Raw genomic sequence first — 17,274 nt, forward strand, 5'->3', positions numbered from 1 at the left:
TTACCGATAACGTAATGTTGTCGATTCTGAAATATTACATTCATGTTCTCAATCGATATATTTGTATGTATGGTATGTAAACATATAAATTCATAGGGGATGCAAAAAGTCAAAAGAATAAGTCTAAAGCATTTGACAAATATAACTACATGCAATTTCCAAAACCTGTGTAAACGTATGAGATAAATTTTCTCTATAATCAAATAAGAATAGAGTTATGAAATTTTATGGGCTGTGAAGGAATGGCTCTACGCGTTCTTACCCTCGACACTACGTAGAAGTGAATTGTTATTGGAACAATCTCTTGGTATCCATTATATAGACGGCTTCTTGAACCCCGATCGGTGTTCGAAATACGATCGACCGACGCGTCATTAGCGATATCCACTTAGCTAACTCGGCTTCTACGTTTTTGTTTTGTTAGGAAGATACCAGGGATGTGTACCATGTATAGTTTAAGTTCAAAAATCCTGTATAAAATGTGCTTTTCTGTCGATAAAAGTAGATTTCCACGGAAAACAGTTGGAATTTCTCCAATATTATCTTTTGGTACTGTACAAGAGTATATGTATTACTTAGTAGCCCTACAAATGCCAAGTGTCGAAAACTTCGAACTTAAAAACGTATTTATTGTGAAAAATAATTGTAAATAAGAAAAGCCTAGGCAATGCGCATCCGGAACTCTCTAGCACATTCTAATAAATATCTTATTCTATTACAGCGGTCTCCCCGCGATTTTAATATATATCTTAACATAAATCTGAGATAATGCCATTATTATTTTCTACGTTTACTTTTTTATTTTCTTATATATCTATTTGAAACAGAATGCGACATCTCACATACAATTTACCCGTGAATTTTCCAGTGCTTCTACTTAACGCTGTATGAATCAGAGTTGGCAATTTTAGGATTAAAAGGACCACATATGACGTCATGTTACAGGGGCCTACGATTTCTTTGGGCTCAACTATTACACCAGCCGCACAACGAGGGCTCCTAAGCCGACAACTGACGTGAAAAACAACCCGGATATTAATGTGATTTTTGGCGATTTCTCAAACGCTACCAAATCTGCTGTACCATACTATGAGGTAAAATATTTAATTATAAACGTGCTACATTAATTGCAGTCGAAAAGTTGAAACTAAAGCGAATATTTTGAAATCTTCACGGAGTTGTTTGGAGGACTGCGGTCTTCGGGGTTGTAACGCTGTGTAGTCGTGTATGTGGAGTGAGGAGTTGACTGGTTTATGTATACTGATTGCAAGGAAGGCGGTCATGCAGATCCTAACGAGGTTTTTTTTATTGCTAGTGGGGTGGGACTATGTCCCTTGTACTTCGGCCACCTCTGGCCTATTGTACCAGCCCCAGGTGTTAGGTGAGGGTGATTGTGGAGCAACTGGTGGAATGAAGATTGGCAGGGGAAACCGAAGTACTCGGAGAAAACTTGCCCCAGCGCCACTTTGTCCCCCACAAATCCCATTTGGCCATACCCGGGATCGAACCCGGGCCGTCGCGGTGGGAAGCCAGCGACTAAACGCTTGAGCTATTGCGCGGCCTAACGAAGGAGTTAGTATGAGGGCCGATGAGATGAGAATGGTGGGTAGGAACAAAAACCTTTCCAGGGACGCTACGAGTATGTGTTTCGTAACACGATGGAAAGGCCTACCATAACTCAGGCAGTTATTCGCGGGATTCCCACTTCGGCGGCCCGGGTTTGAGCCCAAGTAAGTTAATGTGGGATTTGTGGTAGACAAAGTGGCAGTGGCGCACGTTTTCTCCTAGTACTTCCGTTTCCACTGCCAATTCTCATCCCACAAAGTGTTCCATACTCATCTATCACCCGAGGCTGATACAATAGGCCAATTAGTGGCCGACGTACGAATTGGATTAGTCTCACCGCAAACCCAAAGAACCAGAAAAAGAACTAAACATGAGAAAAATGGATTTGTGAGACACGAGGGCCCTTTGGAGGAACTAATAATTTTCGGCCATATGGGGAAAACTAAACTTGTTTAAACAACAATTTATGTAACTAGGCTACATAGCTTCAGATTAAAGGAAAAATGATACGTAAATAAATGTGAAATAATTTGAAAGGAATCTGTTGTAAACTAATCGAGGTATAATAACATAATTTACATCAGGAGACAGAAGAAAGCAATAAAATACCTGAGATAGAATAGTCGGTGCCCCGGCCAAGATTCGAACCGAGTATTTCTCGAATACAAATATAGAGAATTACCGCTAGACTGAGGGGTACGCGGTAGCGTAGTGGTTGAGGGGCTATGCTACAAGCCGGAAGGTGACGGGTTCAAGTTCCGATGAGGTCATTGGATTTTTTTCAGTTGACCTAACCCTTCCAGCCGCGCTAGGCCCTGGGGTTTACTCAGCCTCTAACAGAAATGAGTACCAGGAATTAATTAAATAATTTTCTTGAGGGGTAAAGGGGGGCCGGCGCGTAAGGCTGACAACTTTACCGCCATCTTTGAGCCGATTGTCCAGATAATGTGAGAACCTCAACGTCTCACAACCCAATGGGCTTTCACGGCCTGGTACAGGGATAGCTTTACTTTACTTTTACTGCTAGACTAACCTGATCGGTGGAGGAAAAGTGGATTTGTAACAAAGACCCCCGCCCGTATGTTTTCCTCACAGCACGGAAATCGGAAATTTGAGAATATTCGTACCACTGAATTTGTTAATCAGATGTTTTTTTCCTCATACAGGTCGTGCCATGGGGCCTACGTAAGATTCTGAACTGGATCAAGAAGGAATATAAAAATGTTCCAGTAGTCATTACGGAAAACGGTTTCTCTGACGATGGAAAAGTTAATGATACGGAAAGGACTAAGTACCTCGTTGTAAGTGGAACAGCCTGATACAGTTAACTGGCAAGCTTATAGTCAGGTCACGACTTAGGCTGGGGCCACACGAGCGCACGAAATACGTCCGTTGCAACGTACGTACTTTATGACGGACGTTGCTGAGGACACCACATACTTGCAGAATGCGGTGCGTAGTATTTGCCTGCAATGGAGCCAGAAGAAAGCGTAGCATTCGCCTCTCTTGTTTAATACCGGACGCATATCTGTGCGCTAGTGTGGCCCCAACCTTAATGGTCCCTCGTATTAAGGCTTGGCTCTGGAAGATACGACATAGCACTAGGCAACAATGACGTAAGTGATGTCTACCTCGCCGATAGCCTGCTGCTTATTTCGTTGTAAGCAAAACATATATACCACTTATTATGAAATTTGAACAGTGTCACAACTTAAATGTGAATTAATTATGTTCACTGATAATATACTGTCACGTGTAGGGAGGTACGCGTGACGAAAATAAAAGGTTTTAGTTCGGATTATTAGATTTATTAGCACTTCGGTTACAATCTCTCCCTCTCTCTCAATTACAATTAATATAGCGTTACCGATGATTTACACAAGTGACACTTCACCGTTACAAACTCACTAGGATTCTCCTGGCAACGGATCTCAACACAGAAACTAACCCTTCAAATCTCTATGAAGTCTTCTTGCTATTTCGTCTTCAATCACTCTGTACTCCTCTGTCCTAGTCTGTACTCAATCTCCACAATTCACTAAGGACCGCTCCAGTCTCGTCCTTGTGATCTCAACTGCTGAACCCTCCTGGATCTCTTTAGCTGCAATCGGACTCCTGTTATATAGCCCCGGCACGGACAACGCAGGAAACACAATTCTATTGCTGCATAGCACAGACCACACAGAAGAAAGTCACGTGTTAGCTATCTCGCCAGTCCATTGGCGCGCTGACTATTGCCTAACAACGAGCTATAAAAATTCGTCTTATTGTTGCGTTCGTTCCTATTCTCCTACACATTCTTATTCCAACGACTGCTCTACATTCATTTATCATCCTATCATATGGCGCTATAAGTTCTCAATAGAGACAGTGTCGTTAAATAACCACTATAAGACCACATTGCGAGTATCAGCTGCTTGATGCAGAGTATTCTTGCATACTTTTCAGAGTCACATGAGCGAAATGCTGAAGGCTGTACATGAAGATGGTTGCAATGTGATTGCTTACACGTATTGGAGTCTGCTTGACAGCTTTGAGTGGAACCTTGGATACACGTGAGTATACTCGTACATACATTGTAGGTTCAATAGAAACCCGTCCATAATTGATTAGACTTTTTGCTCCATCTCTATAGACGGTGAAGTTTCCATATTGTCATCTTCCAGGCTAAGATATCACGGAGCTGAGCCCTTCTTGAGAAGCTGCCAGTTGTGCAGTTATTCAAGAACTTCCCAGAATTTTATGGAAGACGAAGGTTCATTACCGTGTTCACAAGAGCCCTCCACTGCTCCCTATCCTGAGCCAGATCGATCCAATCCGTACCACCCCATCCTATCTCTCTAAGATCCATGTTAACATTGTCCACCCACCTATGCCTTAGTCTTCCTAGTGGTCTCTTTCCTTCTGGCTTTCCCACCAATATCCTATACGCATTTCTCTTCTCTCCCATTCGTGCTACATGCCTTGCCCATCTCATCCTCCTTGACTCGATCATTCTAATTATAATTGGAGAAGAGTACAAGTCATGAAGCTCCTCATTATGCAGTTTTCTCCATCCTCCTGTCACTTCATCTATCTTCGGCCCAAATATTCTCCTCAGCATCCTAAGACATCATATACCATGGGGAAAAGGTACAGACGTTTCGAAGGATTGTACTGACTCCAATCTCGAGCTTTAATTTCCATTAAAAGATATCACAGCGTACATATCCACCAATATAATCTTCACGCCGTGAAACCCCAAAATTTTTACGTAGTATTTTTCTGTCATTTTGTGACCAACAGTAGCCATTATATACGTGGTCTGAATTCAAAATCGTCATTTAATATAATCAGTACTTTAACCATGACCATATGCACTACATGCTGGAGCTCTTATGTTATTTCCCGGGGCATTCAAACAATTTATTTATTACTTATGGACCTGCAGCCCTTCTTGAGGAGCCACCAATTCTGCAGCTCCTCAAGAATTTCCCAGTATTTTATGGGACCCGAAGGTTCCTTACCGTGTTCACAAAAGCCCTCCGCTAGTCCCAATCCTGAGCCAGATCAATCCAATCAAACAATTATAAAATGAATATTTTAAGTATTTCCATTAATCACATATAAATTATTCAAAACTTATTCACAGACGTGTGCCTTTAAAATAATACTGACATCCTGTTGCATGTTACCTTTTATTGATTCAACGACCGACTGTATTTGATGACGCTAACACAATCGATGTAAACAGTGCAACAGCAAATTTTTCATACATGTTATGGTTTTATTTCTCATAGGGTGACGTTTGGCATGTATCAGGTGAACTACAGCAATCCTAATATAACCCGAATTCCGAAGAGTTCTGCATATGTTTTCTCCGAAATTACGCGAAACCGAAACCTGCCTTTAGATTACTTAAAGATAACAGGAGAAATATCTGAGGATGTGACGGATATTTACAGTTTACAACACAGAAACAGCACACCACATCACTCTGCTGCCAGCTGTAAAGGGATATTCTTCAACTACAGTGGATTTTACTTTTATGTATGGTTAGCGACAGTGACCTACGGTGGTTATATTTTCATATCGTAATAAGAATTAAACGCAAGAAGAACATTTACCATTTCTGTTGAAGCCTCAGACTGATAACGCGGACATTACAGGGCCCGAGACATCACAATAGAGCGGTATCTGCCATGATGTGGATAAATGTATGTATTATATATATTGTTAATGTTCTGTTTTGAGGTAAAACTGACAATTTTTACTAAAACTTTTTAATGCTAAACTAATAGCTATGACTCAAGTAAGTGAGATTTATTTTCATAGTTTGTTTAACCCATCGATATTATTTGAGGACACTGTTTAAGATATATACAGAAAACTAACTACATGGAGCTGAACCCTTGTTCAGAAGTCGTCAGTTGTGCAGGTACTCAAAAACTTCTCAACATTTTATGGAACCCGAAGGTTCATTACCGTGTTCATAGGACCCCTCCACTGGTCCCTATCATGAACCAGATCAATCCAATCCATACAACTCCATCCTATCTGTCTAAGATCCATTTTAATATTATCCACCCACCTACGCCTTGATCTTCCCAGTGGTCTCTTTCCTTCTGGCTTTCCCACCAATATCCTACATGCATTCCTCTTCTCCCCCAATCGTGCTACATGACCTGCCGATCTCATCCTCCTTGACTTGATCATTGTAATTATACTTGGAGAAGAGTACAAGTTATGAAGCTCTTCATTATGAAGTTTTCTCCAATCTCCTGTCACTTCATCTCTCTTCGGTCCAAATATTCTCCGCAACACCCTGTTCTCAAACACCCTCAGTCTGTGTTCCTCCCTTATTGTAAAAGACCATGTTTCACACCCATAGAGAAACACAGGCAAAATTATAGTTTTGTATACTGAAATTTTTATGTTTTTAGATAGGAGACGAGAAGACAAAAGGTTCTGGACTGAATGGTAGCAAGCATTACCCGAATTCAAATATTATGTTTCTGGACATTATCCATTGTCCTGTTTTTATCTAAGACACCGCCCTCTTTATATTTCAAAACAACGTTTCGGAGATTGGATTCTATCTCGTTTTTCAGGTAAAACCTATTCAGTTTGGCCCAATCGATAGAGCTATTCCATATCTCCAGAACTTTTAGACCTTAATTACCTGAATTCAATGTCCTCCTAATTTCCTCCTGAATCAAATTTTGATTTGTTACAGCAGCTCTCAAATACGTGTCACATTTCCAAAACATCTGTTAACTATCTTTATGTCATGATTTTGCCCTGAATTCTGGTGACGAGATTGCAACATATACTTAGTTTTCTCTGTCTTTACTTCTAGACAAACCTCCTTACTAGCGTCAGTTAAAGTTTGAGAAGAAAATTAAACACATTCCCTGAACTTGGAAACGGGGGAAAGAAAAGTTGTTAATGTTGATTTAATATGTAAACTCCCTGTCATCTGGTCACCCTGACGTCTCTGTGACGTCGTTAGAAAAACGTCACACTGTTTACGACACAACTTTCATAACTGCAAATAACATGTTATCGTTTTTCTAATTGTAATAATCGTTTACTATTAGACATTCAATAAATACCAGTAGAAGATCCCGTTGAAATTCAACGGTGTATAATTTGTTTCGTGTCTTTAGCATCCACGTCTGTCTTATTCCCCTTCCTTCATTCCCCTTTGCAAAAGTGAATCAAGTTACGTCTCCTTTCTTCAGGTGAGACAGAGCTGCCACGTATGTAAGTATACCAAAACTAGCATTGAATAAGAACAATGTAACATACTGTGGAATACAGACCCGTTGCTAGACAACGAACGCGAAATAAACAGCTATACAGCAGCCGTTGCTAGGTAATGGCTCTGTAAATAACGGCCGTTGCTGTGTAATGGCCGTAACAGACTCGTAACACGTAACTGGTAAGCGGTGTTCTTTAGGGAGCCCGTGCGATAGCTACGTGACGCAACAGCAGAAGAACTGATGGGAGAGGTGTTTTGTATGCGGTCCGTGCCGAGGGGTTATAAGCACGACAAATCTAGATCATAGTTACTCCCATCTCCTCGTCAGAGATGATGGCTACATAAGGACTATTACCGCAAGAGGCTCAGTAAAAAGAAAAAAAAAAATCTCTGATCGTGAGTTCCATGGGATTGACGCCGAGACGAACTGATTGGCGGTAATCCGTCAGTCGTAAAGAAACTTCGGCTATGGCTTTGACTTGTAGTTACTTGTGAGACATTCACCGGCCAGTAAGGGCGTGAACACGGAAACTGATGAAGCTACTGTGTTGGAAGTAGTTACCAGGCAACAACCGGTAAAGATACATCAGACTAAGAAGATTTAGTGCGTGCTTTAGTGAACTGCAGAGTGTGTGAATTTGCGATAACCCTATAGTTACTTCTAGTTACGATCTGTAAGTGTTCAATACATCTCAGGCATTCATCAGCATCTGCATATTTGTGATATGCTATGTGAGGTAAGGTGAAATTTACCCCTTTTCTTAACCAATTAAACACTACGCCATGAAGGCATATGGGGGAGTGGAGGATTAGGTAAACGAAAAAATCCACCTCTTCGTGACTCGAACCCGCGAACTTCCTGCTTGCCGTATGATATCCCATGTACTTTGCAAAAATTATGAGCATCGTCCTTGAAATCATAGCATTTAATGAAACGTTCCTGATGTGTTGAAGAGTTCTAGCTGCTGGCATACAACGCTGCATGAACCGTTGAAAGCCAACGGACGTTTCGGAGGAATAAACAAAACAAACTCCGTGGCCTGTAGTTCACAAGCGAACTATACCGACCGAGAGACCGCCGCTTGTCAGCGAAGTTAGTACCAACTTTAGCGGATAGAGGGTGTCGCGTGTTCAGCGCAACGAATCTCCACGACCGTTAATCTCGGTTTTCTAGACCGGAATCGCTATTTCCTTGAAATATTTCCTCAGTTATCCTCATTAGGCTGAGTTGACCCAGTTCCAAACCCACTACTTCTCAGAAAATCTGGTAGCGCCGGGAACAGAACCCGGACCTCTGGACCTGTAGCCAGGACCTCTGACCACTAGACCCAGGCTTATTTAACAATGCTGTCAGTATAGAGGATTATATAGCATCATATGGTGATTCGGGAAAGGAGTCGGTCGTCACGTAATTTCAGGCAATATCGTGACTATCTTTTGGAGCGACTGAGGAAGACTACGAACCGGTCTCAGTAGGAATGCTAGTAACTCGACATACCGGTAAAGTTTTCCTTGTTCTTAAATAATCAATTAAGCGCCACGTCATGAAGACGTGTGTGGGAGTGGAGACATAGCTCCAACATACTTCACATCAGCACTAGATAGATGTGATTGGTCAGCTTCATGTTCTTGCCGCTTTATCCCCGAGGAACATGACCACAGTAACCAATGGACAGGACGCTGGGTGCCCCACAGCCGGCATGGTCATCGTCAAGAAGAGAGAATGTCTTGGCCATGCTGGGAATGGCGAAGGCTGGCAGTCCAGCCCGTAGCCTGTCGCTACGCCGATTGAGTTATTCCGGTTCCTCACTAACCTAACGGCTTACTGATAAATTGCGACCGTAAGTAAATGTGTATTTTATCACATTCCATAAGTCGCAATGCTTATCGCGCGCTCTAACGCATCAGTCGTCTTCGCACGCTCGAACACTGGAATTGTGCGGTCGAATCCCAGTATAGGCATGGATGTCTATGTGCATTTATTGTGTGTATGTGTTGTTGTGCGTGTAAATAGCGTCCTTCAGACTGGCTTATCCCCCGTCCAAGGAGTCCTACTGAATGTGTATATGAATACGAAACTGAAAAATCGGCCAAGGTCCACAAGGGCTGTAGAACCATAGACAGAGATATATGGACAAAAGTTGCAATTAGTGGGACGGAATATTTGTTTGCTTTTCACTAGTACCAAGCAAAAGTAATTTGTGACTGTCTTGAGCAAGGCCTCTCTACCAGGCGAGTCTGAATGTTGTCACACACTGACAGAGTTGACGTTGTAACACCGATACAGGCACCAAAACAGGTAAACGAAACAACTCGAGATTGTTCTAAACAGACTATTACAAACTTAGTTTAAGGGCCCAGCATTAATAGGCGTCTTTACGCTTTAATTAACTCTTGGAAAACATAAAACATGCCTACAAACTAATTTAAAACGGAAAACAATTGAAAATATTTTCATTGTTTGCATCTTTTTGTGTTTCATGATGTGTCTTTTGGCCGTCAACACAATAAATTTATCAAAAATTAAGCCTAATATCACTGTGTTACGTTGGTTTTATTTAGTGACTGCTACATGTTTCGATCCATGTTTGGGACATCATCAGGCAGTATTCTTAAATACGTCACTCGTTATTGAATTCTCCCAATACGGATCTATATTAATGTTAATAGTTCAAATTTTTATGATATGAAGAAACTACTTAAGAACTAATATCCTCAAATAAAAATGTATAAAACACACTCCAAAGAGAAAATACCTCAATTACGACTGCAAAAAGGTAAATCAAGGAAAAACACATAAAGTAAACTTCACACATTCACTTCTGCCTCCAATGCAACTCTGTTCACAATCTCTCTTTAATTCGCAACAACACTAAAATCACAACCAACTGCTACACGTTTCAGCCTTATTTGACCCTCCTCAGGCAACTGTTCACTTTTCGAAATCTCGACAATGCACCATTTCGTAAGTCAAAATGTTTGAATGCTGTTGCATTTCCACCGTTCACAATCAAATACGTTTGTTTGAGAATATAGCTCTTTATCTTTTGCCACTTCAATATTCCGGTTTTCGGGCGTCATGTCACACTAAGAATCAGAGACAATGCCAAATAGTGGAATGACACCGTGAAAGGCCAATTTCTGGAATGTGAAATAAAACGCTGTGTTCGGTTGTGCAGGTCTCCTCACAGCCCAGTGATGAAGAGACTGTTGTGTTATATCACTGTTCTCATGGCCGAAGCGTGCGCCTTCTCGCATCAGAACGTCTCCAATCAAACTTTCCCGACAAATTTCTTGATCGGCGCTGCCACTTCAGCATTCCAGATTGAAGGAGCTTGGAACGAAAGCGGTATATTCCTCTTCCCTCGTATATTTCTTTTAAATTTCTCTGACCTTATAAATTGTCTTGTTCCTTAATAACATAACGTTTCGGAAACTGACTCTGATTCCGTCTTCAGGTATCAGAAATATCCGTTTGAAATATCTGGTTCCAATCACTGATTTATGTCTTCAGAAAAATTAAGGTGATGAATAAAGTCAAAGAAATTGAAACTAATTTTGATATACCTTTACAGAAATATTCATAGATTAACTATAGCTCGATTACTGTGACGTCACAAAGCTGCGTGAAAGGGGGGGGGAAGTGAAGGGAAACAGGAAGGCGGAGTACGTAAGCCCCTTATTTTCTTTTATTGCTAGTGGGGTGGGACTAAGTCTCTTGTACTGCAGCCACTTCTGGCCTATTGTACCAGCCCCAGATGATAGGTGAGGGTGATTGTGGAGCAGTTGGTGGAATGAAGATTGGCAGGGGAAACCGAAGTATTCGGACAAAACCTGCCCCATCCCCACTTTGTCCACAAATCCCACTTGACCAGACCAGGGATCGAACCCGGGCCGCCACGATGGGAAAACAGAGACTAACGGCTTGAGCTATGGCGCGGCCACTAAGCCCCTCAAGAGGCTCAAGAGCCACTCCTATACAGAAACCAGCTGCCAGCACTGGACTAAACTGTTTACCTCTCATACCTGCTGTATGAGGATATGGATTTTCCATTCCGCCCATACACGAAAATTGTCTTCTGCGCATGTGTCATCACATTGTAATCAAGCTCTAAAAGTCTATCCTCCACAGAACCATTATCGTCTTCCAGTATCTCTTTGAGGCTCTACATGGCTGCATCCCGACTTCTTCCCTCCCCCCCCCAAAATAAATTCAACATTAATTTCTTGTGCTAACCATAAATCCATTTCAATCCTTCTTGATTTGACAATCCTAAAAATACCAGGGTTTAAGCTGTATTTTTGGGCAATATATTCAAATTTCAAATTTATATGCAGTTATATTTTATCGATATTTGTATATTACATTTTTTTAAATTTAATTTTTCTACGAGTTGCGAAACACTGCTTAGCGATATGTCATTTGCAGGTAAAGGAGTGAGCATCTGGGACACATACGTACATACTAGACCATTCATTGTCGATGGATCGACTGGTGACATTGCTGCTGATTCGTATCATCTGTACAAACAGGATATAAAAGCACTGAAAGAGCTAGGGGTAAGTGCAGTTCTTTGTAAAACTGCATCAAATATGAAAAATAACAGAACATATTTCCATGAAAAGTCCCTTTTCGGCACAGTTTTGGGTTCTTAACGATTTCAGGCTAATTATAAATAGAGTGAAAAAGTCTTGTGAATCAAACTATGCACGCTGGACATTATATACAAGGTGTCCGGATGAAAGATGTCCAAAATAAAAAAGAATATCTCGGAAACTAAGTGTCATACACGTATCCGGTTTATGTCATCGGAAAGGAAAACTCTGAAAGTTTTTTTGTCATACCCGGCCTATGCGCATGCGCCTCCACATTTCTGCTAACATGTTGAGATTCACCTGGACTGAGAGATGGCTGGGAGATGGATCGGTTGAAGTGGATCAATTGATTGGTCTCCTAAGTCGCCAGATTTGACCCCACTGGATTTTTTCTTGAGGGGTTATGTGAAGAACATTGTCTATCAGGTTATGATCAAAGACCTTCAACATCCGAAGGCCCGTATAAGGGACGGTGTGGCTATTGAAACACCAAACGTACTTCAAGCCTGGATATTCGTCGTGCCGGGAGTCCACATTGAAATTTACTGAGAAAATCGTATACTCAGAAAAAGACTTTGATAGTTTCTCTTTGTAATGGTGTGACCCATAAATGTGTACAAGTATAATAAATTCTTTCTGAGATATATTTTCTTATTCTGGATATATATATGTACATACACTAAAGCAAAAAAATGCTTCAAATAGGCATATGTATTTGCATGTATTTGCCAATAGCAAAAGGCGAGCATTTTCCACAGTATTACGTCATTAGATTAGTAGTAAACAACTGATACATACTGATAAGGCAGTCAGGAACAGTTACTGAGGTCCGCGTCAACGGGTGGTTCAAAAGAATGAAGTAATCTACTTAAAACTTGTGAATACATTAAACCCTCGGTATAACGGATTAGTAGGGGGGAATCGGATGTCCCTTATCGCCGATGTCCGCTATAAATGGGTGAAGGGGTCTTCACGGACATACACCATAACATACATAGTCAATACATGCAATGTAATTGTGTAAAGGCTTATATATTGGGGTTATTTTTTATTTTTAAATACTTTTCTAACTATAAAACGTTCTTAGTACCTAAAACAAACAAAAACAAACTCCATGGACTGGAGTCCGCAAGCGAACTATACCGACCGAGCGACCGCCGCTTGTCGGCGAAGTTAGTGCCAACTTTTGCGGATAGAGGGTGTCGCGTGGTCAGCGCAACGAATCCCCACGGCCGTTAACCTCGGTTTTCTAGACCGGAGCCTCTATTTCCTTAAAGTTGCTCCTCAATTATCCTCACGAGGCTGAGTGGACCCCGTTCGAGACCTATTACTTCTCAAAAAAATCTGGCAGCGCCGAGAATCGAACTCTTACCACTAGACTACAAAGGCACCTCAACTCTCTAAAAATTCGCAACTCTACACAGCCAGATTTTGCCCGTTATTTCGAAAATGCGTCATATCTAGGTCCGTTATAAAGCGATTTAACTTTATTTTGTGGAACAATTTATATTGTTGGTTGTTATCATCAGTATATGCTCAACTTCAATACACAATTGCAACAGATTGTTAAGTTAACAAATATAACATAAGCCAGTAAATTTTGGAATACACGTTATCGCATATGCAAAGTCGAAGCAAGATTTATAACGAAACACTTGCTCCAGAAATCTGTTTGTTGGATATGAGAGACTCTTATGCTGTGGGGGATGCTCACTAAGATAGTTAGCTTCGTATACACATCTGAAAGCAATTAACGATTATGAAATATCTTTTCTAAAGAATAATTCTTGTAACGTTAAAGTGAATAAAAAAATTCCGTGGCCTGTAGTCCGCAAGCGAACTATACCGATAGAGAGACCGCCGCTTGTCGGCTGAATGGACCCCGTTTCAGACCCACTACTACTCAGAAAATCTGGTAGCGCCGGGAATCGAACCCGGGACCTCTGGATCTGTAGTCAGGAACTCTGACCACTAGACTACAGAGGCCGTCACAGAAGAATATCTGTTCCCGATAATGAGAATGCAGAACATATTTAACAGTCTACACAAAGGTACTGATAAGAAGCATATGCGTGTTATACACGTAAATGAATCACATTTGTTTCTATGGTAAATATTTTTTCTGTGATTTGCACCAATTGTTTCAGCTCATAGAAAATCAGTATTTTTGCTACTCAATAAACGGAAAGCCTATCTTTCTTCATATGTTCGTATACTTTGGGCAGCCGCTTAATTACCGATGTGACCTAATTAACCGAAATCCCCCGTATATTGTTCTGTGTGTGTCAAGCCTGTTATGCGCTTGTCCACTTACTATACTGGTACAAGAATCCACTTATGATAAGCCTGTTTTATGTTTCTGCAGGTGGATTTATACCGGTTCTCAATATCATGGCCTCGCATTCTGCCAACGGGACTTCTGAATGTTGTTAATCAGGCAGGAATTGATTATTACAGCAATCTTATAAATGAACTAAAGGCGAACGACATTGAACCCATGGTGAGTGCTAAGCGACATGTCATACAAAGAATTTGCAAGTATCTGGCAAGTAAGTAGAATTACGTGTTTTATTCTTTCCAATGCGACCAAGGAAATGTTGTTTGCTTTACATATGTGCATCGTTAACTACGAAAAATTGACTCATATATGTTTGCCTTTTTTAAAAGGTAAAAGTTATTCCTATTCTTAATTAATTAATCACTAGCAATGACAAATTATGTTGTACTGGAGGTATAGCTCCACCATTCTTGACCTCGGCACTAGAGTAGGCGAGTCAATTTCACGTCCCAGCAACTTTACCCCGGGGAAGGAGCCCCGGTACCTATTGCATAGGAGGCTGGATGAGCCCCAGATGTACCTGAATTCTATACAAAAAAAAAAGAGGAACTTTAATACTAGAATGGTTTGTCGAAGAAAAGTATGGTTGTTCGCCTAGTTTATAAAAGCTCCCCTTTATTTGGAAATAGAATATTTATGTGTTCACCTCGTTTCGTGTACAGTTATATAATAATAATTATTATTATTTATTTAAACTGCAAATGGGTTTCTACCCGGTGGCAGTGGTACTACAATAAGACAANACACACATCACACAAAACTACACAAACAATAAACGGCACACTACACACAATGAATACAATGCGAATACAGTTACAGCTACAAGAAATACAAGTACTTAAGGTATACAAAAGTAAAGGTATGCCTTCTACACAATAATATTCTGTATTTAAAAAACAAAGAAACTACTCTATCAGCATTTGCNGCTGTAGCGCCAAAAAAATATACTAAATATAATACTTTACTAACATCGTTAGCATTTACATATTGGGGCGTCGGAGATTGATTTCCGGGTGCTACGCTCCAGCATCCCACTCGAATTACAATTCCTACAGTACAGATCTAATTTACGGTTGTGCTTTACATTAACACCTCTACTGATTGCTCCTCGTCTAAGTTTATTCTCGCTCCATTCTCGTCCTTAATACACCTTCCAATTCCTCTGAGTTAAATCAGGATAGCGACGGGCTACTGGTTGGACGGTTGGGATTGTTACTCCCGGCAGGGGCACCAACTTTCTCTTTACCCCACAGCATCCAGACCGGTTCTGGGGTCCAAACAGTCTCCTATCCTATCTGTACCGGAGGCTTTCCCCCGGGGTAAAGCGTCCGGGGCTTGAAGCTGACCACTCACCTCCATCTAATACAGAGGTCAAGAATACGTGGATCTATACATCCACTCCACCCTACGTCTTCATGGCGTACTTCTAATTCAGTTAAGCACAGGGAAATCTTTCTACATTTTACTTCCCGAATACTAACTATTAAGAGGACAATCTCTTCTATAACTGAAGGAGTAACAGAACGTTTTTCTTGTATTGTTTAGAACTTAATTCAAGTAGTCTGTAATATGCTAAGCATGCAGCACGAATGGAATAAACCAGAATATCTATTCAAAGGCACTAACTGGAAGACAGAGGATATCATAAAGAAATATTAAAACAAGTTCTAGAAGAGGCGTGGAAGTTAACGTCATTGTAAGTCTCGAGAAATGGGGTACATTTTTTATTCCATGCTTCTCTGTTAGTGATGTGGTGTGCCTGGGGATTTACGTTTTTCAACAGCGATAATTCTGTAACATTAGTCAGTTATTCTGGGTTTTTGCTTCGAAATCTCATGCTATGCTAAAACTTGCCATTTCAGGTGACAATGTACCATTGGGATCTTCCCCAGGCACTGCAGGATCTGGGAGGCTGGGTTAATCCAGTAATAGCCGATTACTTTGAGGATTATGCACACTTGCTCTACACGCATTTTGGAGACAGGGTGAGCATCCCCTTTGTGAGCGGCCTCCGTAGTCTAGGGGTAACGTTCCCACCTCAAGACTCAAGGTACGCGGGTTCAAACCCGGCGGAGGTCGTGGAATTTTTAAGAGCGGAAAAATTCAGGGAACAAGTCCTCCGGGAGGGACTTTAAGCCGTGTGTCCCGTGTCGTAGATTTACGGCACGTAAAAGAACCTCATGTCTCTAGGAGACCTCTGAGCTAAATTACAGGCCCTTTCACGCCCAAGTAGTCTCCAATGCCTCCGGTGGATGGAGCATCAAGGCGCCGGGGGCCTACCTCATTGGCTCTACGGGGGCTGATGACACGCACCGTTACCGGTAGGGTATGGCGACAGTAGAAATTAAAGGGGGACGCACAATGGACCAATAACTGGTCTAAGTGCATGGGGAAACCCACCCCCTCTCAATATGAATACGAATCCCCTTTGTGCCGTGTCTCTTGCTATCTCGTGTCTTTATTTAAATTCTCTCATCTCATAACCTTATCTTCTTCTCCTACATCTTATTTCATTTCCCCGTTTATATCTACAATTCTTTCCTTACAATTATTTTTTTTTTCATTTTCTTTCTTTCCTTCCCAGTTTCCCGTTCTTCCTTCCTCTCTTTCGTTATTTATTCCCGTTTCTTCCTTTCTCTCAGCAGATATTCTTCTGTGACGGCCTCTGTGGTCTAGTGGTCAGAGTTCCTGGCTACAGATCCAGAGGTCCGGGTTCGATTCCTGGTGCTACCAGATTTTCTGAGAAGTAGTGAGTCTGGAACGGGGTCCACTCAGCCTCGTGAGGATAACTGAGGAGCTACTTGAATGGAAAAGTAGCGGCTCCGGTCCAGAAAACCGAAATTAACGGCCGTGGGGATCCGTTGCACTGACCACGCGGCACCCTCTATCCGCAAAAGTTAGCGCTGACTTCACGAACAAGCGGCGGTCGCTCGCGGACTAAAGCCACGGAGTTTGTTATTTATATTCTCCTGTATTCTTCATTTCTCTTCTTTGTTATTTCTTAATTATGCTGTTTTCATTGGTGTCCGGT

General features: G+C 41.4%; 2 protein-coding genes across 4 annotated transcripts in view; both read left to right on the forward strand.

Moving 5' to 3' along the window:
• The window catches only part of LOC111869759, a 41,315-nt gene extending 35,389 nt beyond the window's left edge, over window positions 1-5,926 (forward strand). The window contains exons 19-22 of the mRNA XM_033753551.1: window positions 946-1,094; window positions 2,733-2,867; window positions 4,015-4,121; window positions 5,346-5,926. Of these exons, the coding sequence (XP_033609442.1) occupies window positions 946-1,094; window positions 2,733-2,867; window positions 4,015-4,121; window positions 5,346-5,643 (689 nt within the window). The 3' untranslated portion in view covers window positions 5,644-5,926. The remainder of the gene's footprint in view (window positions 1-945; window positions 1,095-2,732; window positions 2,868-4,014; window positions 4,122-5,345) is intronic.
• A 3,309-nt stretch (window positions 5,927-9,235) lies between these two features.
• Window positions 9,236-17,274, forward strand: part of LOC111869743 (myrosinase 1) — a 52,952-nt gene continuing 44,913 nt past the window's right edge. For 2 of the 3 annotated variants that reach the window (XM_023861480.2, XM_023861476.2), the window contains exons 1-5: window positions 9,237-9,608; window positions 10,489-10,658; window positions 11,739-11,869; window positions 14,271-14,405; window positions 16,106-16,228. In XM_023861480.2, coding sequence (XP_023717248.1) covers window positions 10,508-10,658; window positions 11,739-11,869; window positions 14,271-14,405; window positions 16,106-16,228 — 540 coding nt within the window. In that variant the 5' untranslated portion in view covers window positions 9,237-9,608; window positions 10,489-10,507. Of the gene's footprint in view, window positions 9,609-10,488; window positions 10,659-11,738; window positions 11,870-14,270; window positions 14,406-16,105; window positions 16,229-17,274 lie in introns of all 3 variants that reach the window. The other variant, XM_033753546.1, reaches the window with a different exon arrangement.

The sequence above is a fragment of the Cryptotermes secundus genome, unplaced genomic scaffold, assembly GCF_002891405.2.
Source record: "Cryptotermes secundus unplaced genomic scaffold, Csec_1.0 scaffold93, whole genome shotgun sequence".
NCBI lineage: Eukaryota > Metazoa > Arthropoda > Insecta > Blattodea > Kalotermitidae > Cryptotermes > Cryptotermes secundus.